Source organism: Diospyros lotus, chromosome 3 (assembly GCF_014633365.1).
Source record: "Diospyros lotus cultivar Yz01 chromosome 3, ASM1463336v1, whole genome shotgun sequence".
Lineage (NCBI taxonomy): Eukaryota > Viridiplantae > Streptophyta > Magnoliopsida > Ericales > Ebenaceae > Diospyros > Diospyros lotus.
In genome coordinates, this window is record NC_068340.1 from 33,403,570 (window position 1) to 33,430,227 (window position 26,658).

The window sequence follows — 26,658 nt, forward strand, 5'->3', positions numbered from 1 at the left end:
AGTAACGAATATGTTAACGAAGTCATTAAAACTCCAAACATTCAGACATCTCCAAACAAGCTCGGAGTGATTGATCAAAGCAAGTCTCGAGATATTGAAGATGCAAGTTTAAGGGAAAAAAATGATGGAAATTAAACTTGCATAGGAAACAAGATATAGGTGAATTGGGAGAACGAACGACCTCTCCCAAAAATGTTGTTTTCTCGGTGGGAAGACTCCTCTCAAAGGATGTGCTACCTTCTAAAAATCTTTAATACCTTGTATTTATTTTCTATTAAAGTGTTGCCTATAAAAGGATGTATAATCTCTCATTTTTGGTGGTTTTGGACAACCCGAATCATACAAATCCTCTCTTAGAAAATACACAATTGTTTGAGAGTGAAAAAGAGAAATGAGTAACAACATACTCCAAGAGGTTCTACTTGTATCGCTTGATGCCTCACCAGAGGCCCTCGCCTCACAAAAAATGGGAACCCCTCGCCTCACAACAACACAGATTCTTCTTCCTATTCAGTAATTACAGAATTCTCAGTCAAATTGCAACAAAACAGAGATGAGGATATAACAAACTAGCAGCAGCCAACCCAAGCGAAGCAACAACAACTAGGGGTCAGTACTTACAAACAACAAAATATAACCTAACCTTCAAGCGCAAGCGCAGGGTAGGCTGCACAAGCGCAGGAACCTAACCTTCAAAGGAAACTGCAAATATTTGAGAAAACCCTCAGCTTTTAAGCCTCAGAGACGAAACAATGCCAAACCCACAACACAGAATCCAGTGAATAATCTTAAGAGACAGCAAAACCCTCCAAAGACAAAACTGAACAACCTCACTCCCACTTGCCTATGTGGGGAGCTGAACTGCACGACAAGAAACTGCAGACTCCACAAAAACTCTTCATCATAACATACCCCACCATCTGACCTCAAACAAATGCATCATGATAAACAACGAACATTGCATATAATTAGGCATTATGAGAATATTTTATATCTTATTCATATAAATAAACAAATGGACAAACAAGCTACAGAAGAAGCTGCAGAGACCTATTCAATGGCAGCTTCTTCGCCTTCCCCATATTTGTCTCATGGGTTGTCTGTTTTGAGTGAAGACTGGGAGCAGACTTCTGGTCTGTTTAGTTTATGTAAAAATTGTCAACAAAATATTAAAAAAAATAGGAAGAACAAAGGGATGGAAGACAAAAAGGAAAAAAAAAAACAAAAAAGAACAAGAAATAGAAAGGCACTCTGATTTCTCGCTCCAAGGTGTGCCTTTTGGCATTGCATCGGTTTGTAAGGAGGGGCCTGAAAAGTCAATGTCCCGTGTGCTAGAAATAGAATGATTCCTACGCAATTATTGCAATTTTTTTATTTCTTTTCAATCTTCTTCTTCGATGGGAGAAGCTTTCTAATGATGACCACTCCAACCTATCTAGTCTTATCAATTTCTAATTTATCAAGTGAATTCATAATGTTTGATGAAGCCAGAAGCCAGAAACCGGAAACCAGTTTTGTGATAATTGTCAAATGTCAACTCTTCTTTTTATTTGAGCCTAAGGTCGACGGTAAATAAGATTTTAACACCCTCAACATTAAAAGTGTGCCGAATCACGAAGAAGCTTGCTAACAACGAATAAAGTGAATTTTTAAAGTTCAAGAAAGTGACTCAATCAACAATATTAAAACTCATAAAATCTAACTTGAAATAAACTTAATTTTACCAAACCCCTCACGCTATCTCCAATTCTCTACGCACCACTACCAAACAAACGTTCTATAAAGCAAACCTTAAAATTAAGCGCAAGAACCAGAGAATTTTAAGCTCCAAGCATTTGAGAATCAAAGGCGAACGTTAAGCTCCAGGTCACAGAGAATCAAAGCAAACTTTCTATAATGTCTTCCGCAAGCAAACACCAGCTAGCATGAGAATGTTCCAACCAGAAAAGCCAAGTCAAAACAACAAAGGTTCACATCACATGGTAGATGATCTCAATAGGACTGGCATCTAGCCCTAACCAATCCATACGCTATAAGCAACTGAGTCAGGTATTTGACAAAAACGACGCCAAATTGTCGTTTCATTCAGCAGACCTCATTGACTGGGAGATTCATCCCTTTCTCGCTCCCTTGGGTAACCTGCAGGATTCGGGCTTCTACTCCTACTGGGACTCCTGCTGCTTCGACCCCTGACTGGGGGGGACCTGCTGCTTCGGCCCCTGACTAGAGACCGCTCCCGGATTGGACTCCTTGAACCATTGTATGGTGGAGCAGGCTCTCTAATGGGACTCTGACTTCGGCTCCTAGAGCCATTATAAGCAGCAGGTGATCGTGAGTATGATCTCTCTCGACCATACCTTCTCTCCTGAGGTGTAAGAGACCTGCCTCATCATAACAAATACTCAAAACAGAGTGTTAGCAAATTCAAACCGATAATTACTGCATCATGGAAAAAAGTAGCTTCCAGGACAGAAATCCAAATTGTAAAGGACAAATTAAATGGGAAATCATTGCACCACATACCTTGAGTTTTGCCTTCTCTTAGGAGAATAGTATTCATGGCTTCTGGAGCGTGATCTTGCATAGCGTGGAGGAGGAGACCGGGAATAGCGAGGTGAGCGTGAATACCGAGGGGGAGAATGTCTTCTGTCATAATATCTACCACCCCTGCTGCTGCTGCTGTTATATGAAACATGTAAATTTCCCAGAACATTGATCACAAGTGACGTACAGAACAAAAACACCCTGGCAGCACTAATAGGAAAATGAAAACAGGTTTCAACTGCTCCTGCCCTTGGGAACTTTTTTTTTTTTTTTTTTTTTTTTGGGCTCACGAGACATTTCATCCATCAAATGTGCTGCAATGCCTCACATGTGAATCCCAATAAATGTGATCTGATAGTTAGAACCTCCTAACATGTTAAAAGCAAGAAAACAAAGTCAGAGAGAGGAGGGTGGAGAAAACCAACCTAGGTCGCTCCCTTGCCCTCATATCAGCTGGCTTTTTCCTGTTTTCCTCCGCAAACACAACAGTCAACTGGCGGCCAAGAAGAATCTGACCGTCCATATGATACTTTGCTTCAGTAGCATCATTAGGATCAACATATTGAACAAAACCAAAGCCCCGAGGCTCCCTGAAAAACAGGAAAACAATAACCATTACAGAGAGACGAAGAAAGGATGAAAGTCAAAATATATGTATACACGCAGAGGCTTAAAAATGATAAGAAAACATTATCTAAGGCATAAACCTCCAGGAGCTGTCTAAGAAACAGAACAAAACCAGTTACAAATGGCACTGTAACTGGATTGGAGTACATAACATTCTTGGTACCTTGCATTTGTGGAAGTTCAACTTCCCCAGTGAAAAAGAGTTATCCAGGGGATTCAAAACCAAGGTAGGGGTTGGTTTCCTTTTGAACAATTGCTAAAGACAAGCAATTCTTTTAAGAGACTTCCAGATGGGCCCCTCAGGATCAAAATATGCCAATACTATTGCAGAAATTTACTTTTCATCAAAACAAAAAGGAAAATGAAAAAATTCAGTAATGGAACTTAATGATCCCCATTAACATTAAAGGTCATGATAAGCATAGAGCAAGCACTTGGCTGCTGACCTTGAACAGTGTCAGTTTTAAGATGACTTGAAATTCTTCAAACTTGAAACCTTGAAATCTTCAAAATGTATGGAAACCCAATTTCCTTCCAATCTTCACTACCAATAACATCATCTTACTGACTGATGTCAACAGATCCCTTATTACTTCAATCTCTCAACAGAACTCTTACTACTTGATTGATGTCTTCAAAACTTTTATTTCACTGTTAAATCTCAAAAAATTTAATAAAGCAAAGCAAGTTCAAATAATAAAAAGAGTAAAACATGAATAAAAAATCAACAGCCAAGTAAATTTTAAACATAGTACAAAGCAATACAATTTGAAATAAGAGAAGAGAAGAACAGGGAATAAGTCAATCATTAAGAAAATTTTGCTCGAAGATGTTGGATCCCCACTTAATAGATAAATTGAGTTAATATTTTTAATGAAATAAGGAAATCTCTTACTCAATCTCACAAGCTCACCCTGTATAATAATCTCGAGGAAGGTAACTCGAAGATGTTGGATCCCCACTTAATAGATAAATTGAGTTAATATTTTTAATGAAATAAGGAAATCTCTTACTCAATCTCACAAGCTCACCCTGTATAATAATCTCGAGGAAGGTAAATGTCCTTAAGAGGACCAAATTGCCCGAATGGCCTTCGGAGGTCTTCCGGCCTACATAAAAGCATAAACAACAGATAAATGGATATCAAAAGGAACTGAAGTTAAGAGTTAAAATAAAAACACATAGTCTAATGAGAAAACTTAGTACCATGCATGACCAGGAAGTCCTAGACACAGACATCTAATATGGATGACAAATCATAAAAAAGCAGCATGGTGGACTGAATTCCAGCCATGGAGGCTATGGTAGGGCTTGATAAGCCTTACCTCAAACCAAATAGGACTAGGTCATAGTAGAGCAACCTCACCAATGTAATAACATATGAAATTGGATACATTACTCAACTTTTTTGGATGGTGTAAGACTTAAAACAACACATGAGACAGACATGGAAAATTGTCCAACTTCTGTTTTATAATATAATGAAAACAGCAACATAATCAAATTCATATGGATATGAGAAATTTTGATATAACTGCAAGGGAATCGAATAAGAATAAGATAACAAAAAGGCCTCATATTATCAAAGAGGATATAGGAGTACACAAAATATAACCAAGTCATGTTGTACTTTTCAATCTTCTTCATCAAGCAAACAAAATATATATATATATCAATTTTCATGCTTATTGGTACATGAAGACCCACTTGTTTGTATGCATTAATTTAATTCAGCAAAAAAGTTAATAAATGCACTCAAGTAAATCGATCACGTTAAATGTTTGTAGTTTGTACAGGTGCTCTGACACAAAGCTCATGGATGCACCATCAAATTTATAACTGATTTAATAAAATAAAAAGGGAACAAGTACATAGATTATATTTAGAAGCACCTACATAAATTTGATTATGTTGCAACTCACACCTTGGACCAAATTTGATTGAAAACAACAATTACTGCACACCTACAGGTTATGGGGCATTGATTGAGATAAGGGCCCTCATAAAAAATTTCAAGCACCACAGATGATAAAAACACTCTTTTACATATTTCATGTCAACATAAAAAACTTTAAAATATTAAAGTTTTAATAACTATACAAAAACCAAATAAAGATAAGAATACTAATGACACGACATTATATAAGAGGTTTAATAACTACAGAAAAACCTAGAAATAAACATAGTGATGACATAACACTACATTGTTTCAGTATAATAACAAATAACAATGAATTTAAAGTACATACCTACAATCATGGCGAAGGTTGCGAACTAAAAGACTAGTTGGAAGATCTCTACCACCACGACCACCATAGCGACCCCTTGGGCTAGGGCTCCTTCCTCTCCTACCATAGCCCCTTGGAGGTGAAGGGCTATAGCTCCGTCCCCTCATTTGCACACACAATTCTCAATCTCTAAAACCTAAGACACACAAAAGAAATAAGATCAATCAAAAAAAAGATAAAACAACATCCCCTAAGAAAAAATAAAACACATTTAAGAGGGAGATGCAAAAGAAATAGGCAACAAATATTGAAAATGACATTGTTAAAAGACATTGAAATAAAAAGATCAAATGAATACAATTCTCTAACAAGTAAAACACCCGAAGCCAATATATTTGCATAAGCTAGAAGTCCACATTGAAACCAATGGCATAACTAGATGAAAAAGTAGAATTACTAAAACATAATTAAAAATATCAGCAAAAATAGTTGATAAGTAATATACAATAAAGGAGCGTGGCAGAAGGTCAATTCACTAGCATAACAACCATTAGACCCAAAAGCTTACCAACATGATCAAATTATTTCAATCGTCAACTATTCTCAAACATACACATCAACAAAATTCATGTCTCATCTCATGCACAGTCGAGAAGACCCACTACAAGTGCCAGGGTCTTGGAGATTAGGATAGGCTACTCTGTTAGAGGTCTGCCTGGAAAGATGGATGGATGGATGGATGGACTCACGAGCCATCTTAATACATACAGCAATATTAGCTCAAATATGACCTAGGCATTGCCCAACACTTATAAATGAACATTGCAAGCCAATTACATTTCCTAATTGTAAAAAATGAATGTTCAAACCTACAATATGTTCTAAAAAATGTGTCATCTTAACTATCCACTAACAATGTAAAAGAAAATCCATTTTACATCTAGTCAAAAAGAAAATTGCAGAACCATGTGTTTCATACATGCAACCTAGTAGAACTAGCACTTGCAGACTTGAATTTAACAATGAATTCATTCCACCCAAGTCTATACTCGACTGGAATGACAGAACAATGGAAAGATGACAATATGTTGTAAAAATATAGATTTACAACCTAGTTTTGATAGAATAGATAAGAGGGCACACTATAGTGGAACAGGACAAGAACAGATTTTAGTAAATACACATTAAGGTAAAAAAAAATAGAAATATACTTTTTTTTCCAAATTCAATTGAACTATTCATTTGTCTATAATGCTATCCTTGATATTCCATTAGTTAAAAAAGACCTCTCTCTCCAAATATAAGATTAGAACATTGTACAATCTTGACATTCTCTACCCACTTGACGCAATCCTATATCAACAAATCCACTTAACTAAAATCAGGATGATATTATTTCTAGTAATAAAAAAAATAAATGGATGCAAGATTCCAAGACACAGATGATGGAGACTTCAGGTAAGTATACCCATTCAAGAAAAAAAAAATGTAGCGAGCAGAGAAATCTGATTCTGATGTGTTTGGTCTCCCCAATAGACACTGAAAAACTCATCTTTCCAAGTAATGCTATATAAATACTGTGCTGCTTATACATACCTACAAGTAAAAGTAATTTGAACTACGAAGACGTAGAAGCTGCCATAGAACACATTATAAAAAAAGGATTCTACTCTATGCGAACCCTATAAATTAAACGTGTACCGTCAACTCAAACAAAGATAGCACATACACAAGCAGAAGACTTGATAATAACAGCCAATTTATAGTTTAGCTAGCAAACCCTAGAGCCGAGAAATAAAAGAGCACCGAATCGATTAATTCATCATATGTTCGACAAAAGAGCAGACAGACTAGAGTACACGAACATCTAACCCTTTTCCACCGGATCATCATCCCCAAAAAACAAGAAATTAAAAATACAAAATCAACAAACAGATGAACTTCAAATCGATGAATCGCGCATGTATTGAAATAAGAAGCAAACAGATCGAGCATTCGAGAGAAGGAGCACCGGAGAGAAGAGGATGAAGAACCCGAAGGTGAGAACGGATCGAGGACTGAGCAAAATCTTGAATCGCTTCTTCAGCTCCGACGGCGCCGTGGACTGATTGGGAAATACCTAGGGCTAGGGCACACCGGTTTTATGCGTAAGTGTATATATACAGATGAAATAGCTAGAAGGCAGCACGCGTATTGCTCGTGGGAGTGGAGTGGGCAACGTTAAATGATGTTAATGAAACGGTAATATTCCTATCCTTGTGCAAGAAGATTTGCACACTTAATAAAAATAATATTTTTTATTTTCTATAAAATTAAAAGCTTATTATAGTTTTCCAAAGCTAAGTTGATAATTTTGTTAATAAATATCATTGCCAATTTTAAGATGGAATGAAAAGGAAACTCATCTTGTTTATTACTTCCATCTAATTTTATAATCTTTAATTTTATTTTATTTTATGTTCATTCATAATTCATTTTATTAATAATATATATATATATATCTATATCCCAAACACGGCCTTAGATGTGTTAACTGTGTGAATTCTTCTTTTTATGATTTTTATATTGAATGAACCTTCTAATACTAAAGCTACTTTGGGAAATCTCTGGTAAAGCTAGTAATAATATCGCTAATGAGTGTCCAATTAAAAGAGATTTTATGATATCTACTCCAGAATATGTGAAGTATAATAATTGCATTAAATTCTTAAAGCATGTAGACCAAGGTTTATTTTAATGTTTCTTCTTTTAATAGTAGGAAGAATAAATTATTAAAAGTATTGTTATTGAAATACAACAATTGAAACTTATTTACTTTGAAAACATTTGATAAAGCCAAGCAAAACTTGCTCAAAAGAGATCACCCAAATGGGGGTCTATGGAATGATGGCTCTGAAAAGAGAAAGTCTTAAAAGTGTAAGAAGTCATGAAAGGGCTTTGGAATGAGCTACGTGAAAGGATACTTCCAATAAGTTTTTGGAAAAGTTTGAATCTTCTTACTTGAAAGACAATTGACAATTAGAAGACATACGGAGATATCTCTTATGCAGGTCTTTTAATGCTTAAGTTAATTATGGTCACACTATTGAAGGATGCAGGTGCAATATAGATGAGTGTGGATAGTGTTTTCTTAAGATTGAAAAGTCTTCATAAGAGTTTGTGCTGAAAAGTCGAAGATACATCTTCAAATACGATTGAAGGATTCGATTGAAGGATTCGAAAGACAGGGGTCAAAAGGTATTTAAACCCCTTGAAGGACTAGAACACATGGCACATTGCACAATGGCATGTGACACGAGATGAGGTGTTCGTTTGTACTTGGGTTAAGCTTCGGAAAGATCATGATAAGCCAAACCTTTAGGATGTTAATCCCCAAAAAGTCTTCGCATTATAAGAATAGGAGATTTAAAACGGATTTTTGAGATGAAATTTTTTTAGATAAATTTTGAGACGGAAATTTTTTTGTCTCAAATTTAGATGAATTGAAAATATTAATTTATAAAATCTAAATTTTTTATTTATAAATATAGAAATTAAATATATTTATTTCAATTAAAGTCTAAATATATCTATTTAAATTCTAAATATATAAATTAATATATTTCAAGTGCATAAAATATAAAATGAAATATATATAAATGTAAACTAAATATATAAAAAATTATAAATTAAAATATATATTAAACGTATAATAATAAACTATTGGTAATATTTTTTAAATGTGTACAAAATATAAACTACTCCCATAATGATCAATGTATCATATGTCTATGTTTATTTATATTTTTATATAAAACATACACTATATTTTAATATTATAAAACTCTATAAATAAAGTAATTATTTAAAATATCATTTGTATATTTTACATAAAAAATTAAAATTTATCGTTACACAAAATTTAAACTTAAAACTACTTCTAACATACATTTAGCGGTTAATGATAAATTTTTTAAAATCTGCATGAGTATTTATTTAAATTTTAAATATATACATAAATATATTTCATATGCATAAAATATAAAATTAAATATATATAAATGTAAATTAAATATGTAAAAATTTATAAATTAAAATATAATTTAAATAATAATACACTAATTAACTATTACTTATAGTGTATTAGGACAACTATAGCTGACATTAAGAGGCGCCATTTATGTCCTTTCACTCAATATACTTTGAATTCTGTTATAATTAATTAATTATTTTAAAATCTAAAGTAGTAGATATTTTTCCCTTATAGTTTAGTAGTATTTTTATACATAACATAAATATGTTTTTTTATTTTTCCTTAATTAGCACTTAAAATAGAAACATCAATTTTATAATAATTTTTTGAATTAAGAATAACAATACATCAAATATGAATGTACATTTCTCTATATATATAGTATGCATCAATCTCTATATAGTATACATAAAACATGACCTTGATTAATAATATATTTAATATTATTTTTACGAAACATTTATTCATTCAATACTATATTAATTTAGTATATTATTTGATACTTAATTAATTTAAGGACAATGCCAATTATTTTCTTTAGTGCAACGGTTAACCATCAATAAATGCATTGTGTTTGGTTAATCCTAAATATATGAATTAACTTAAATTCATATGGTCGAGGTGACATGAAATTTAAAAATATAATAGAAGTTTATTTTAATATAAATGAGTTGAAATTATTACTATTATCTTTCACACTTCAATTGCGTTGAGTATTTAATTCATCATATTTTTTTATAATTATTTTAATCATGAATGATCTACCCAATCTCTTAAATAACTTTTTAATGATCGATTGAGTCACTATAGAAGATCGTTCATCCATTATATTATTAGGTTTGACTCTTTCTGTTATCAACAAATCATTCAATATTAAACGTATTCATTTTTTTCAAAATAAAAAAAAAAACTAAAATTGAGTGTCTAATATTGAATCTCCATATTTTACAAGTGTGAAAAAAATATTTTTATTTGTACATAACTTTTTCACACAATATAGTTTTCAAAAACCAATAAAATATAAAAGATTGTTCATTTATAGAAAATAAGGTTGGTGTAAGAAATAAATAAAATGAATAATTAAAAAAAATCCTAATAAAAAACAAAAATTACAGGATTTTTTCAAGTTAACATTAAAATATCAATAAAGCATAAACATTAGAATAACTACACTAATAATAGTATTATAACATTAGAATATCAAAGGAATAATAATATTATAATTATAACATAAACATTAATATCAAACATTGTTCATTTATGAATAATTTTAAAGTTGATTGATAATCAAGTTAACATTAAAATATCAAAGTAATAATAATAATAATAATAATAATAATAATAATATATCAAATCCCCAATTCCCTGTTTCTCTCCACCAAATCCCCAAATCCTTAACTATCTTGAGCTCCTCTCCATATCTCTCTTTTATACTTATTCCTGTCTTCGACGCCTTAAGCCTATTGCCTCCACCACGCGCTATCAACTCTAGCTCCATTTACTTGTATGTCGCTGCCACTTCTAGTTTCGCCTCTGGTTGTTATTGCCTCAACTTGTCGCCTTTACTAGGGTTCCCAGGTTGTTCCCCCCTCCCTCGCCCCTCTTCTGGTTCTTTTTCTATCTCGATCTCTCTCATTCTTTCTCTTCTAAGCGCACTTATATAAATCATCATTTTTGTGAAATATGACCGTTCAATCTTAGATCTGATCGCATTTTTACTGTGAAATCCACTCCGATCTACAATGAGTTATATAAGTTTTTTGGTTTCATGAGCGTTATTTCAGCATAGATCTATGATATATATACTCATATACGTGCGGGCTAAGTTTGACCAGAAGTTTAAGATTAGATTTATGGGGATTCGATCGTTCGAATCTTATTGGTTTTTGGGTATGTTGGTTGATAGGGGTAAGTGTGTCGATTGGATGCCCCCGATTATCAGAAACCACAGGCCACGGTGGCTAATGGTGACTGCCAGTGCATTACTTAGTTTTGGCTGAAAGTTAAAAATTATATCTATGAAAATCTAGCCATTAAGTTTGTCCCATTTTTGCGTATATCAATCCCCTTGACTTGGTGTTTCTAATAGTAGGTTTTGATCGTTGAAATATTTGGCCGACGGTGGTCGCGGTGGCCACCGACAACAACGATTGTGGCTGGTCTAGTATTTTTCTGTTTTCATATTTTCTTCATTTTTTTCAGTAATTAAATTATTCATTTTTTTTTTTGTTTTCATACCTTTTGTATTTTTCTAAATCAATCAAATATTTTACTTGTCTTGTTATCTATGCTTGAGTAGACTGGCGAGTTATATTTATTTATTTATTTATTGTTCATAGGTGACATGTATTGCCTTTCATGCTTAGTTGCTCATATTGAAACTCTATAAATGTTTTTGTTCCTAAGTACATGTATTGTCTCCTTGTGTGGATGTTTATTATAAAGTGTCTTCCTTATTGCATGCCAAATATTTGATAGAACGTATGAAAGAACCTTGCAAAATCTATGCTATTGTTTTCAAAAGAAATATGTAAGTTATCATTTAGGGATCTGAGCATGTAGTAGAAGACAGCTCTAGTGATGTAATTTGAATGTGGTGATATATGAGTTGAGTTTAAATTTCCTATGGATATTTGTCTTTTGACTTTTTAATAGATTTATCATCCACGCAAAAAGCAAAACACAATTATGATCAGATGAGACATAATTAAGGGTATTTAAGCCGCCTCAAAAGAAATATATGTAAAAACACTTCAACCTATACAAAAAAAAACCATAATATTTGATTTGAGTAGTCAATCCATCTAAGTCTTGAGGAGGCATCAGCATCTCCGCCATGCGTGGCTCCATACCTGTGTCAAAGCACAAAGGGAGATTGGTAAAATTTAATATTTTTTTAATTTTTATTTTACTTAATTATTTTTTAGAAATAAGTATGGTTGCATGAATATCTTTTTTTTCCCCCTTCCAGACTATGCAAGCTTGATTGCCCACCCACACAGGTTGAGTTATTCCTCGCCACGCACAAAAGAAATGATAATTCACTATCTGTTGATGAGAGGTCCGAGAATACTTATGTAAGTATATATTACTCGTGTATTGTTCTATCTTATTATGCTTAGCTGGCCTATTGATAATATAAATTATTCCATGTATCCATGATTATAGCAGTTTGACTTTCAAACGCGATAACATGATACATCATCACAAGCATCGGCAAGTGGCCCATCGAAAGGTAGTGACGCTAGCCAGCTATTGACAAGACATCATTATGGTTAGAGATTATAGGTGGAAGAAAAATTGTCAAGTATATGAAATGAGGTCAGAAACTTATGTCATGCTTGTTGATCATTCTACCATGTACAGTCACCATCGCACACCATTATCGTCGTTGTTCTCATTCATGGATTAGATTCGACAAGTTGTTAGGGAAGCCATGGATCCCATAGACCGGCGCTTGTCAGCTGTAGAAGATAGACTCTGGAACATTTTTTCATTGTGGTTGCCATGAAATCCTTCATATCATTAGGAGAATCCGTTATTTGCATAAATATATTTTAGATTGTCCAGCTACAATTTATGGACAATGTGTATTATTAATACTATATATTTTATGCATGGATTTATTGTGATGAATTTATATTTATGCATGATTTCTTATTTAGTTTGTATATTGTGTATCAGGTTTAATTATAAAATTTTGGAATAAATTTCTTTATTTTTTTAATTTATTTTAAATTTGAGACGGATTAGAATCTGTCTTAAAAAATCGTCTCAAATTAGAGACGAAAAAAATTATTCTCGAAAACCGTCTTAAATTCTATCTCAGATTAGAGATGGAAAAAATTCATCTCAAATTAGGGACAACAAAAATTTTGACTCAAATTTTGTCTTAAAATCCGTCTCAAATTAGAGATGGGAAAAATCTGTCTCAAATTTTGTGACGACCATTTTCTTGAAAGCCCAAATCTATCTCAAAATCGAAAATTTGTCTCAAAATAACTGTTTTCTTATAGTGTCGGAAGACTATCTAGGTTTTTGGAGAAGCTAGTTCTCAAAGGGTTTTCAATAGGCTGTTCAAGTCTTCGAGAACGATACCTCCAAAGACTCTTCTAGGAGATAGTATTCTCTTAGGACCAAACACACTTTTGTAGGTGAACTTCCCCGAAGGCCCTTTGGAGGAAACTTTACAAAAGGTATGTTACAACAAAAAGATATTCAATTTTTATTTTATAATCAATTTTAAATCACTCTTACAATCTATCAAATTTGACGTTGCTTGATGACGTGATAATAATAACATGCGTTTGATTGCAAGTATGTAACTTCTATGGAAAGAAAATAAGTTTTGACTTTTTGGTAATTGAATTGCCTATAAATTATTTGCATGAAAATTGTCAATTAAACGTGTTTGATTGATTTAATTTTTAAAATAGAAATTGTTATACTTTTCAATCTTTTGGTGTATGATAACCACTTTTTTCCATGTAAATAGTCATTTTTTTCTAGCTTTTGTTGTTTGATAGCCATTATTTTTTATGAAAGTTTCCATTTTTTCTATGGAAATTGTTGCTTTTTGAGACACCGCCAACCAAATGTTCGTTAGCCCCAAGTGCATTATGATAGAATCAAATAGATATGGCAACAAATACCTAAGAAGGAGGTGAACGGGTTATTTAAAATTTTGATATAAAATTTGAAAATTTTCTTACTTAAAAGGGATAAAAATTTTTATGCAAGTTAAAGATGATTGAAAGATTGCAAATCATAATTTATAAAATGAAAAGTAAGCATAATTGAGTGACACAAGCAAAGCGATGTATTGTGGTTCGATTTAAATAAGTTTAATCCACTACCTTAACTTATCACTAAGGATTTTCAAGCAAATCACTATAACTCTCATATCACACCGAATAGGCCCTCTAGCACCAAGATAGGAAATTACAATTCTTTTGTTTAATCAAGCAAGCCTTCTAGAAAAGTTAGATAAAATACAACCTTCTACTTAAACGCAAATAGGTCTTCTAGCTATGTGAGCCAGGAACACAATTTGAAATATAAGAGAAATATATTTAAGAGTATACACTCTTAGTTACAAAATGACCATAAACAAATTCAAGGCTTGAAATCTAATTATACAAGATGAATACAAAACCTTGAAATGAGAAGATTGAATACACCAATGAAGCACAATAATGGGTAAGTACTTGGGAGCTTGTAGATTGATCAATTGGGTATATTGAAATCTCTCTTTGACTTGAATTTATAGTTTCTTGAGAGCTCATTCACAAATCTTATCGTTGTAAGTGGAGAAAGAGCACTTGAGAGTAGTGGTCAAACTAGTCGTTAGGTGTTTGAGCACTCGAGAGTAATGGACAAACTAGCCGTTGAGTGTTCCTGCGACACAAACGGTTGATAGATGCAAAGCATCGATTTACTGATTAGTAAAAATTTAAATATCGGTTGACAATTCATTTGAAATTGTCAACATGTCTTTGTGCAAGTATTATGTCGGTTGATAGATCCATAAGCATCGATCGACAAATGGCTTGCAATCTTTAGAAGCAATAAGCTTGGGTATTCTGTCGGTCGACAGATGCATGAGCATCAGTCGACAAATGATGAGAGATTTGTCGACAGATGAAGGTTATTTTCAAGAGCAAGCATTGTGTTGGTTGACAGCCAGAAGATTTGCACCAGAGCAGTCGACAGGCTATTATCAATTGTTGATAGTTTGGCCAAAATTTTGAAAAACGGTCAACATGCCATTTTGACCAGTAGATAGATGGCCATACTAAATTAAAATTTCTTGCTTCATTTGAATCCATTTGACTATCAATTCAAGCAAATTTTTGAATACATTTGCTTTTAATTTTACGAGAGTATATGCATAGAGATTGAATTAACCATGATGGTCAGTTTTATGAAGACATTGTTAATTCAATGAAAAATTATTTTTGATAAAGAATTCAAAAGCTAATTTGTCATTTTTCATCATCAAAACTATTACTCGATTTTGAACATAAAACTAAACACTTGATTCGAACATCACATTCCGAGATAGATCCGACGACCCAATCCGAATGGCAACAAATCAAAGTGGCATCCCTGGAGGTCCACATTGCGATCGACAAATGTCTCCATCAAGAACTCATCTACATTCTCTGACAACGCCTCCAGATCTCACCCTAGTCTAATAGTTCACAATGATTCGTGATTTCTTCGAAATGAAATAGTAATCCTCATTGAGCATGACGTTGATGTTCTCCATAGATTCTCTATGAACTAGCAATGGGCGACCAGATAGAGCCTGAGACTTTCCCTAATCACCATTTCTAAGTATTCCAGATCCGTCTCTTCAACCACTTAATCTTGCCACAACGACATGATATAGTTTTTATAAGAGCTTCTTCATCACTCTTGGATGCCTCAGGAGTTTTGACATGATCTAGGAAATAGCGATGGAGAAGGCGTTTAAGGATTCGACAATCATGTCTAGGAAAATCACTTTGGCGCTCATTCGATTGATGGAGAATGGGCACTTGCTAGTGTCATGGTTGAGGATTTTTTGGCCAGCGAGAGTGGTATATCGATCAAATATCCATGAGCAAATCTTTGAGTGAAGAATTGCCTAGAAAATAAAAACTAACCCCCATGAGAAAATATTTTCCAGCATTTGAAGAAAAATCAAGTCATGTGATAAAAAATTAGAAAATAAACTGCCTAAAAAAAATAATCAAACACCCCAAAATTGAAATTTGGATGAAAAATAGATATTTTTCATGAAAAATTTGATCAATTTATAAACGGATCCAAAATGTCAAAGAATATTCCAATTAAATCAGACAGAATAAGTTTGAAATCGTGGCCTATTAACGTAATAATGAGTTGAGACCCATTTTTAATTAAAAAAGGGCTAGTTTATTAGTTTTAATTATTATTATTATTAATAATAATATTCCAATTAGATGCTAAACACCCACCCAAATCCTTTTGTGAATAATATATATATATTAAGTGTTTACCTTACAAAAACCTGATTAGACCATTTTTAACATGATTGAAACTAGATTAATAAGGTAGGATCCTCCTTATTTTAGAAGAAAATTCCATTATATTATAGACTAACACACTTTCAAAAAATTGGGGAATCGTTTTGCAAAAAATTTGAACATATATATTATTATTGTATATGTTGTTTGTGAAACTTGGTCAATAAACTAACACGTACACCATCCGTTGCATGGCATGGCATGGCAGTCGAGCAAATTAAGGAGCAGCACCGGACGACCACATCAACGGCTACCCTCAACCACTACCTATATAGACAACCTCCCTCCATCAACGGCTACCCTCAACCGTTACCTATATATATACAACCTCCCTCCATCGACACATGCATCTACGTATTCATCATCTATCCTCTCACACTTCAGCTTCTACCTCTCCAATGCCTTTCAGAAGCCCTGCGCTTCTGCTGCCTTTCCTCTTCTTCGCATTGTTCGGAGTCGTCGCCGGCGTCTACCCCGATGTCGATTACAAGGACATAACAGTAGGGGATCGAGTAATCGGCCGCCTTTACAAGCCGAAAACGTGCCAACCCGATCAAAAACTCCCTTTCCTCTTCTTCGTCCATGGCGGAGCCTTCATTTTGTTCTCACCGTTCATGAAGGATTACGATAACTACACCTCTGCAGCAACGAAGAAATCCAATATCATCGTCTTCTCCATCGATTACAGATACTACATCCCTAAAGCCTACGATGATTCCTGGGAAACCTTCAAGTGGGTGGCTTCCCACCGCTCCGGCTCCGGCCCGGAGCCATGGCTCAACACGCACGTCGACTTTGACAAAGTGTACCTAGCCGGTGACAGCGCCGGCGCCAACATCTGTCACAACATTCTCATGCGGCTTGTCGGCGGGGGCGGCCCGGAGGAGAGCAAGGCAGACGGCGTGGACATCAAAGTGCAGGGGCTGGCCATGCTGCACCCGTACTTTTGGGGGAGCAAGCCGGTGGGGACCGAGCCGACGGATGCGAAAGGTAGGTCGTGGGCAGTGGGGATTTGGCTGGCGGCCATTAAAGCGTCGCCGCCGGAGAGCAGCAAAGTGGACGAGATGTTGGATGACGTGAGGGATAACCCACTGCTGGACCCGAAGCTGGGGAGTCTGCCGGTGGAGAAGCTGCTGGTGATATACGGGGACGAGGACGTGTTGAAAGATAGAGGTCAGGCGTACGTGAAGGCGCTAGAGGAGAAAGGCTGGCCCGGGAAGGCCAAGGTTATGAGCTCGCATGGTACGCACTGCTTTTTTCTGGCCGAATTTGACAAAGATCCCGAAAAGATGCGCGTTTTTGATCGTTTCAATTCCTTCATCTCTGGGGAGTGGCCCATCCAAGACTAATTAATCTTAATTAATTACGTACTCCTTGTATGCTACTTACTAAGAAGAAGAAGAAGATGATGATGATGAAGAAGAAGATGAAGATGAAGATGAAGATGATGTAGACAGCTTAATTGGTTCCTCAATTAATTAATTAATTAATTCGTGCCTTGTTAGCTTTTTCATGGAATTAAAACAAACCAAAACAAAAAAGGCTACGTGATTTGGGTTATTTGTCAAAGAAATTAACTCCCATGCATGCATGATTCACTTTAATTAATTTGTTCTTGATAAGTCGTTTACCTTTTCTGCTGGAACACATCCCTTCCATTAACTTTTTGTATATATTGGCGGTGTTAATTATCTTTATCTTTATATATATAAAAGTAGGATAGTTTGGCAAAGAGTTTTCCTCCCAAAACTTGTATTAATTACTAAAAGTATTAATTATCATAAAATTAATAATAAATTTTCTAATACATGAGTTTTTCAATACTAATTATGGGTTTTTCAATGCATTATTTTGTGTATATTAAATATTTAGTTAATATACACATAATAAAGTAAGATAGTCTACAAAATAAATTTTCTCTCCAAAACTTACATTAATAATAATTAAATTATATTTATCTTTATATTATTATTATTATAAAAGTAGGATAGTTTGTAAAAAAAAAATTCCTCCAAAATTTACATTAATAATAATTAAATTATTATTACTAAAAATAGTAGTAATTAATAATTATTATAAAATTAATAATAAAATTTTCAATACATAAGTTTTTTAATACTAATCATGGGTTTTTCAATACATTATTATGTGTATATTAAATATTTAGTTAGTAAATAGTTTATTGTGGACACAATTAAATAGATGAATATATATATGCACGTAAGTAATTTTTAATCTGCAAGAATAAATACACACCAAGAAATTACACAAGATGTAGCTAGAACATCATTTTTATATTGATTTTTCATAGTCTTTTCTACTTACTTGCTGAAAAATTATTAAAAACTATTTATAATGTGTATATTATTATCTACTTATTTAAATATTTAGTTAGTTAACTTCTAAGCATGGATTTTTCAATGCATTATTATGTGTATATAAATATTTAGTTATTAAATAATTTGCCAAGCATTTTTTTTCTCTAGTAGTCTGCTAAAGTATTTTTTACCTCTAAAACTTGCATTAAATTAAAGATAGTTATAATTAATAATTAAAGTAAAAAATTAAGCATAGGTTTCCAATACTATTTATAATATTTATTTATAACTTAATTTTAAACTCAATTAATCTTCTCATCAATTAATTAAAAATTTATAATATTATTTTTGATTAATCCCTCAATCATTAAAAAAATATTATTTTTAAAGAATATGAATAGACAACTGAAACTATTAATTTAGTCATAGAAAATTATTTATTTATATAAAATAAAAATAATTTATATTTAGTACTTATTATTCCAAAACAATTGGAGAACTCCTATAAAGTATTTTATAAATTTTCACTATCAATTAAATAAATATTATTAATAGATAATTTAAATTATTAATTATGTTATGTATAGATATATAATTTCTCAATGAATTAAAAATATTTTTTTAATTAATTCCTCAATTATTAAAAATAAATATTAATGTTTGAGTTTTTCAATGTTAATTAAGATTTAGCATATTACATTTGTAAGACTATTGAAGAAAATTAATACATAATGAAAGAAAAATAAGTCAAAATTTATATTTTTAAAGTTTTGTTATCACTACAAAAATTAAATTTCAATATCAAAAATTAAAAATTTCAAGTAAATTTTTAATTAACATTGAAAAATCCATGTTTTCTCACATTTAGGAGTTTTAATTTATATTTATATTTATAATTTATAAATAAATATATAATATAATAAATAATTTTACTTTAATAACTAATCAATCACTACCTTTAATTTAATGCAAGACTAATGCATGAGTTTTTTAATACTAATTAAGATTTAAGATATTATATTTTCAAGACTAATATATAAATTTTTTAATATTAATTAAAATTTAATTTTTAAATTTATTGTGATTACATTTCCCGTGCATCATACGAATGAACACTAGTTATATATATAAATCACATTAAGTTTTCTTAATTTAATTATCTCTAATTACAATTAAAAAAAAAAAAATGAGTCTTCGTTTGACAACCCCTTCATAGATGGAGAGAGTCATAGAGACAAATGTACGTATTCTTTCTCACAATTTTAAAATTGTGAGATTAGTTTATTTTGTCTAGTAAATTTTCTCCTTATAATAGGATCGTAAACGTAAATTATTGAGTTGAACTATATTTAAATTTTAGTTTATTGTTATTTTTTTCATTTAATTAGTTTAACGTTAATGATTTGTGCAATTCTATCCTAACAAGTGCTATTAGAGTCTTGTTCGATTCAATTTTTCAAACATCATTATTTGGTGTTTTGCAGCAAAAAAAAAAAATTAAAAATAAGGGTTTTATCTGGTGTGTTGCAGGACACCAAACTAGTGTCATCTCTCTCGTGTCGTGAGGTTAGGGAATGGTCGACTATTGAAGATGCTGTCAACATACATACGTGCTTGCATTGCATTAATTAATTGGTAGAGCTGTATATATATAGATGCCGCCAGCCAATTGGAGAAAGAGTTGTCGGTGATGACCGATTTCTATCTAATTGAGTGAGGAGGCCCAGAAAAGAAAAGAAAAGAGAGAGTTACTGTGTTAATTGCCACAGGTGAGAGCTGGGTAGCATTGTGAGAGATCGATGTCCACCAAATTAAGATCGTTTTCACTTGTCGTACGTCTTGAAGGGGAAAAAGGTTCTGCTAATTTTGGCACAAAGAAGGATGATGTCATTGCGATCGTTGTTTGTAAATTAAAGAATGTCACAGTTGAAGGGAGAGGATGCAAAGTAGCCTCTAAGTTCAAGTTGTTGCTACGAGCATCTCTAATCTTTAACACTAAATAATTTGACATTATTTTGGTATTGAAAGGAATCTATACTAAATTGATGAACACTATCTGTTTTTTCACTCCAATGTGCTCAACGCTATTTTGGTGTCAAAAAAACATCTTTAAAGAATATTTTATAAATAATTATTTAACTAATGTTAATTAATTTTTTAATATAAAATATTATTATTAAAAATGATTAGTCACATTTTATAAAAAATTTAATAACTACTCTTATAATATTTTACAAAATATGTTATTCTAATTAATTTTCTACTATTTTTTTAATTAATTATTTTCACATAATTTTTATCATAAAAGATTCAATGTGAAGATAATAAAATTTTATAGAGGGATGCGAATTTCATAAAAGATCTAATATTACGTAATCCTCTTCAAAGTGAATAAATGAGAATTTGTGAAAAAAAGACCCGTGAGCAATAATATCAAGGAGGAAACGGAACATCAAATTCGTTTGATTAGTATTTTGGTGGTGGTGGTGTTTTTTTTTTTAACTTTTTTTTTATTTTCATCATGCATTTTTAATTTAAATTAATGAAAATGTTATTATTTTCTTATTATATTATTGAGTTTTTACAATAAGAATATTATCTTCCTATCAAGTAATTATTATTAAAATAATATTTTTTAATATACGTAAATAAAGTTAGTTTATTTTATATTAACATGGTATTTATAATATATATTAAATATTATACTCATATTTTATAGATGTCAATAAAATATTTTCAACGGCATATATTTTTTATAACAATTTAATTTATATTTCTAATTATTAATCAAAATATACAAATATAATCAAATTAATAAAAAATATAAAGCAAATAATTTACTTTGGAATTATAGCAAGAGGGGTAAAATTGGAAATAAAACCAAAAAATTAATTTAGTGTTGATGATGAATAGTATAACACCAAACTCAACACCAAATTTGGTAATTAAATTTTGTATCCAACACCAAATTAGTAAATTCATTTGAGTGTATTTTGACACCCAATTGATGCCCAACGCCAATTTGGTGTGACGTTGCGAATGCTTTAATAATACATGCGTGACAATTTGATGAATAAATGTATCAATTATAAATGAATAGTCAATGTGTTAAAGAGCGTATGTTCTAGCTTGTTTAGGCTTATATTATCTTGTCTATGTTTTGAGTCAAATTGTGAGTACCTTTGGAAATTTAAGTCAAGTAGAGAATTGTTGGGATAATTATTCAAATTTTAGTTTGATTAAAATTATTATATTTTTTGATAAAATTAATTTAATGAAAAAATAGTCTCTCAAATAATATTTACCAAGTGATGATTTTAAATAAGGGATTAAGATAGATTTCAAAAATTGAAAATTTAATCCAATGATTTGATATCTATAAATGGATAATTTGTGAAGAGAGATATTTAAATTATTGTAGTTGTATGTCACGCATATTTCATAATTTAAAAATTATAATCTTGATATATGGTGGGAGTACTTACTTAGTCGTGAGATTAATTTATTTTGATTAGTGAATTGTTACTATATAGAGATTGTAAACAAATGCATTGAGTTGAGTATTGATAATTTTTTTATATGAAATTATTATTATTTAATTTTGTATTTATTATTATTAATTTGTGAGATTCAATCATAGTCAAACTAAATTTAGTCCCTTCTCAAGCAACACCAAACGAATCACTAATTTGGCGCATGATCAAATATTAATAATCTAATTTTTCTAAATAATTAAAAATTTTGAGCACTTTAGAAAGCCCAGAAGCGATGCAAAAAGACAGAAATGGGTCAATATCAAATCGACATAGACATTCTTATTTATTAGATATAATTTAAATAATGGCATATCCGGTAATTTGTTTTAGACAACAATGATAGTTAAGCCATTTTATATATTCTTTTCGAGAGAAAAAATGAATAAATTTCTCTATTTCTTATAGTAATATTACATGTCAAATTTTAAATGAGTATTTCTTGTAAATATTATAAAGAGAAAAAATATAATTCAGTAAATAACTATTATTGTATTTAAAAGTTATCTTAATATACGTAATTATTTATGAAGGGATCATTGATCATGTAACACTTTCTTATTTTTTAATAAAAAATATCATATAATTGATAATATATCGTCAATCATATATCTTCTAATATTATTTTATTTTACTCACTTAATTTGTAATCTTTAACCTCTTAACATTTATTTAAATTAATCATGAATTGCCAGCTCACGAAGATGGATGGACAGGGGTGGCAGTAGCAGGGCCCCGATACAACGACGATTCGGATATGACGTCGTCCGGGAGATGGTTGACTTTTCGTCGGCGTGTTGTTTTTGCCGAAACGGTGAATACCTTGTGGTTTGACTTTCTGTCACGAGCTTTTATTGTCGGTGCTACGACGGCTACTGACTGAAGCGCGTTTTGGGTGGAGAATTTATTATTTAATGGTACCGCAGGGGGTACCAAAACGGGAACAGCTGTCATAATTTAATACGCTTTCTCGTGCCTTACAGCTGCACATTTGGCGGTTACTTTATATCCGCACGGCGGCGTACGGATTGTTTCTCCGACGTAGCCGACCCGAATCACATCCACCCGTATTGACTGCGTTGCTATTTTCGAATATAAAAGTAGTTGGGTGGTGAGATGGACGGTCCGCCCCTTCCTCTAAGTCTACGTTCCTATGGGTTAAGCATTGAAAAGAATGCGTTCTCAGGTTGTGAACTATTTAAAAATATGTGCAAATTATGACTAGCTAACCTCCGTTGCATGGGTTTAACGAAGAAATATAAATTATATTAAAGGACTATATAGTTATTTTAAATGTGATGAAGACAGCACATGTAGTGACGTACCAAAATTTGTACGATTACATTAGCATTAGCATGGTGTTTAATTTTTGTCTATATTAATAATAATATAAAAAATAAAGTTTAAACATCAAATAAATTGATGAAAGCGTAATTCAAAATAAATAATATCAATAAAATATGTAAAAGTAACAAAACACTTAGTCAATGATTGTCTCAAGAGTTATACTTAATATTAATATGTCACGAAACATGTAAAATTGGATTCAATTTAAACATCTTATAAAATAATAGCAATAAGTATCGATCTAATTTTTACAAAATAATATTAGAAGTATCGATTTAATTTTTACAAAACATGTAATATTTAATGAATCATGTTATTTGTACATCATTTATGTACATTTTAGGTTACACAATGCACATAAATAATATAAATATCTCTTGTTTTATTGCGTTTTACTGCATCTCAGTACATTGAATGAGAGCATTTTAGACATTAAAACATCATTATGCAGTCTTAAGATATACACCATGATGTATTAATAGTATTTTTTATATTTAATATGTTACAAAACATATATATATTTACCTAAATACATCTTATAAATTGGATTCATTTAAACATATACCATATGACATCACAGATCTTCCTAGATTTGAATCTCATCATCAATGGATGCATTTGGATCTTGATTAGCTGTCACATTTAAGTACAAGATTCATGAAAATATTATTTAAAACTCTCTGATCGTACCTCAAATATTTGTTTATGTTTTCTTAAACATAAACATAGAAAATGAGCATGAACATGTCAGTCCATGTCCAATCCAGAGTGAGAGTGAGAGACAGAGAGAGCACCGAAGCTTAAGTTTAAAAAATAATAAAAAATTAAAAAAAAAAGGAGAGAAAATAATGAAGGATTAGCGTGTGTGTCGGTCACAAAGGTTACACAAATCACTTTAGATAGAGGAGCTGGATTTGATTAATACAAGGGTAAACAGTATTTATTTATAATTAAAAGCGATAAATTACTTGGAATATTACGTGCACATAAGCATAAAAGAACGTGACTGACCAACTACAAACAAGAAGCTTCCTTCCTTCTGATGTATGTAGTCAAAATTAAATAAAATAATTCCTTAAGGAGTCTTTACTTTATTGTATAAGATGAGAATTAAATTTATAATATTCATTAAATTAATATTAAAATATTACTTATCGATCACTCGATTTATATTTTGAAAATCTCTATATATCAATTTTGCTAATAAAATTGAGATGTATTTATTATATTTTATTTTATATTTTTAAAGTAAAGTATATTAAATACATCATAACGTAAAACCCTTTATTTAACATGCGTGGGTGATCAATCGTTTTGTTTTAAATGTGCGAAGGACTTCAATTTTTGAATCGTTAAAAAATAAAAGCACAATGTAATTATATTTATTGACCATGTAAATAAATTCAGTAATTATTCGGTAATACAAAAATTAAAAAGAAACCATGTTATTGAAGACATTTAACATCAATTCTCGTTTTTTAAAGCAGTGGCGTTATGGCAACTCTATTAATAAAAATTAAATTACACCCCAAATTAGGAAACTAGGAAATTATACGTATTTGGTACAATGTTATTAACATGTTTAATTAATTGTATTAGCTCACCCAAACCCAATCTTTTGGTGATCAGATCCTTACAGTCTATGGTGGGTCAACATAGAAGATTGCAGGAAGCTGCTGAAATACTAAGGGGGTATTCGGTTTACCCGTTTGACCGCTTAAAAATTACTAAATTAACTTATAAGTTACGTAATTTAGTTTTGTACGTGTTTGATAATATTTAAGAACTTAAACACTATATAAATTTTAAATAATTTTAACACCATTTGAGAAAAGTTTCCCCCCAACATTTCTAAATATAAGCTCATATGAACTTTTTTTGCATTGACTAATTAAATTACTGATTTATCCTCAAAGAAAACACACATTTCCAACGTCTATCATTCTTCACACCCTTTGTCTTTCTCTTATCCCATCGCTGCCAAACCCTTCTCTGATTGCGATAAATTTTCGTCACCATTGTCCTCATATGTGATTGTGTTCATTTTCTCTCTCTCTATATTAATATATATTGAATTAATATATTTAATATTTTTATAAATTTTATTTACAATATTCAATAATTTATTTATTTTTGTATTTTTATCAAATTATAATAGTTTATCAGATCTTTCAAACTAAATACATAACTATATAATTGATAACTTAAAACATATTTATCCAAATATGTTTTTAATTTAAACACTACTTAATTTTTAAATTTTATATAATTTATAAACCAAACAGTTCAAAAATTACTTGAAAAAAAAAAGAAAGAAAAGTAAGCCAACATTCCTAAAAGCACAAAAGAAAGAAAAGGAAAGGAAAGGAAAGGAAAGGAAGCTCCCAGTCCATAGACGAGTGGCTTGGGTCAAGCTTGTACGAGCGTTTTTGACGCGAATTTGATTTTTGGGAAAATTATAATGCTTTTTTTTTAGGAAAGACTTTAGGAATTATATTAGTGGTACTAAGGCTTACCACTATGATCACTCGGACAATCTTTTAATTTATTTTCTCAATGTAATTTTAGGGACGGGGTCACTGACACGTCAGAGTATAATTAAAAAAAAAAAAAAGTGAAAAAAGAAGCTTTCGTTTTCCATTGGTCCAGATAAGAAAGCTGCAGAAAATACTAATCAATTCATGGCTTCAGCAACTCTAACTCAAGTCATCCAAATTCAACAAAACCCTAATACCACTCAAAAGTTAGAAAATTCATGATCCAGACTGCCCAAAAAATAAGAAAGAAAGAAAGAGCAGGGTCAAAGAGACTAACTAAATAGTTTAGCCAATAAGTTTGCCCAGAAGAGAAGCTTGCAAGGTAAGCAAAGTAAATAAACTGCTATTGGACTGGGACCAAATTAAGTGCACATGCATCAAGAAGACTGAGTCAATTGCCATTTGAAGAGTTGAATTGAACATTAGTAGAATTTGACTTGAAAGCATTTTCTATACAATT

At 31.5% G+C, this 26,658-nt stretch overlaps 2 protein-coding genes across 4 annotated transcripts; one reads left to right on the top strand and one right to left on the bottom strand.

Annotated features, from left to right (window-relative positions):
• Positions 1–1,867: 1,867 nt before the first annotated feature.
• LOC127796245 (serine/arginine-rich SC35-like splicing factor SCL30A) lies at positions 1,868–7,577 on the bottom strand. 3 transcript variants are annotated; one of them, XM_052328295.1, is made up of 6 exons: positions 7,411–7,577; positions 5,421–5,595; positions 4,203–4,280; positions 2,970–3,134; positions 2,524–2,676; positions 1,868–2,381 (listed from the first exon to the last, which is right to left on the bottom strand). In XM_052328295.1, the coding sequence occupies exons 2-6, from the start codon at positions 5,564–5,566 to the stop codon at positions 2,096–2,098; spliced, it is 828 nt and encodes a 275-aa protein (XP_052184255.1). In that variant the 5' UTR covers positions 5,567–5,595; positions 7,411–7,577; the 3' UTR covers positions 1,868–2,095. The 3 variants fall into 3 exon arrangements, with proteins under 3 accessions (XP_052184255.1, XP_052184254.1, XP_052184256.1); XM_052328294.1 differs by having other exon boundaries at positions 2,524–2,679; XM_052328296.1 differs by lacking the exon at positions 7,411–7,577 and having other exon boundaries at positions 2,524–2,679; positions 4,085–4,280; positions 5,421–5,570.
• A 9,230-nt stretch (positions 7,578–16,807) lies between these two features.
• On the top strand, positions 16,808–17,812 carry LOC127796951 (probable carboxylesterase 12). The gene has a single exon (XM_052329352.1). The coding sequence runs from the start codon at positions 16,808–16,810 to the stop codon at positions 17,810–17,812; it is 1,005 nt and encodes a 334-aa protein (XP_052185312.1).
• Positions 17,813–26,658: the final 8,846 nt, after the last annotated feature.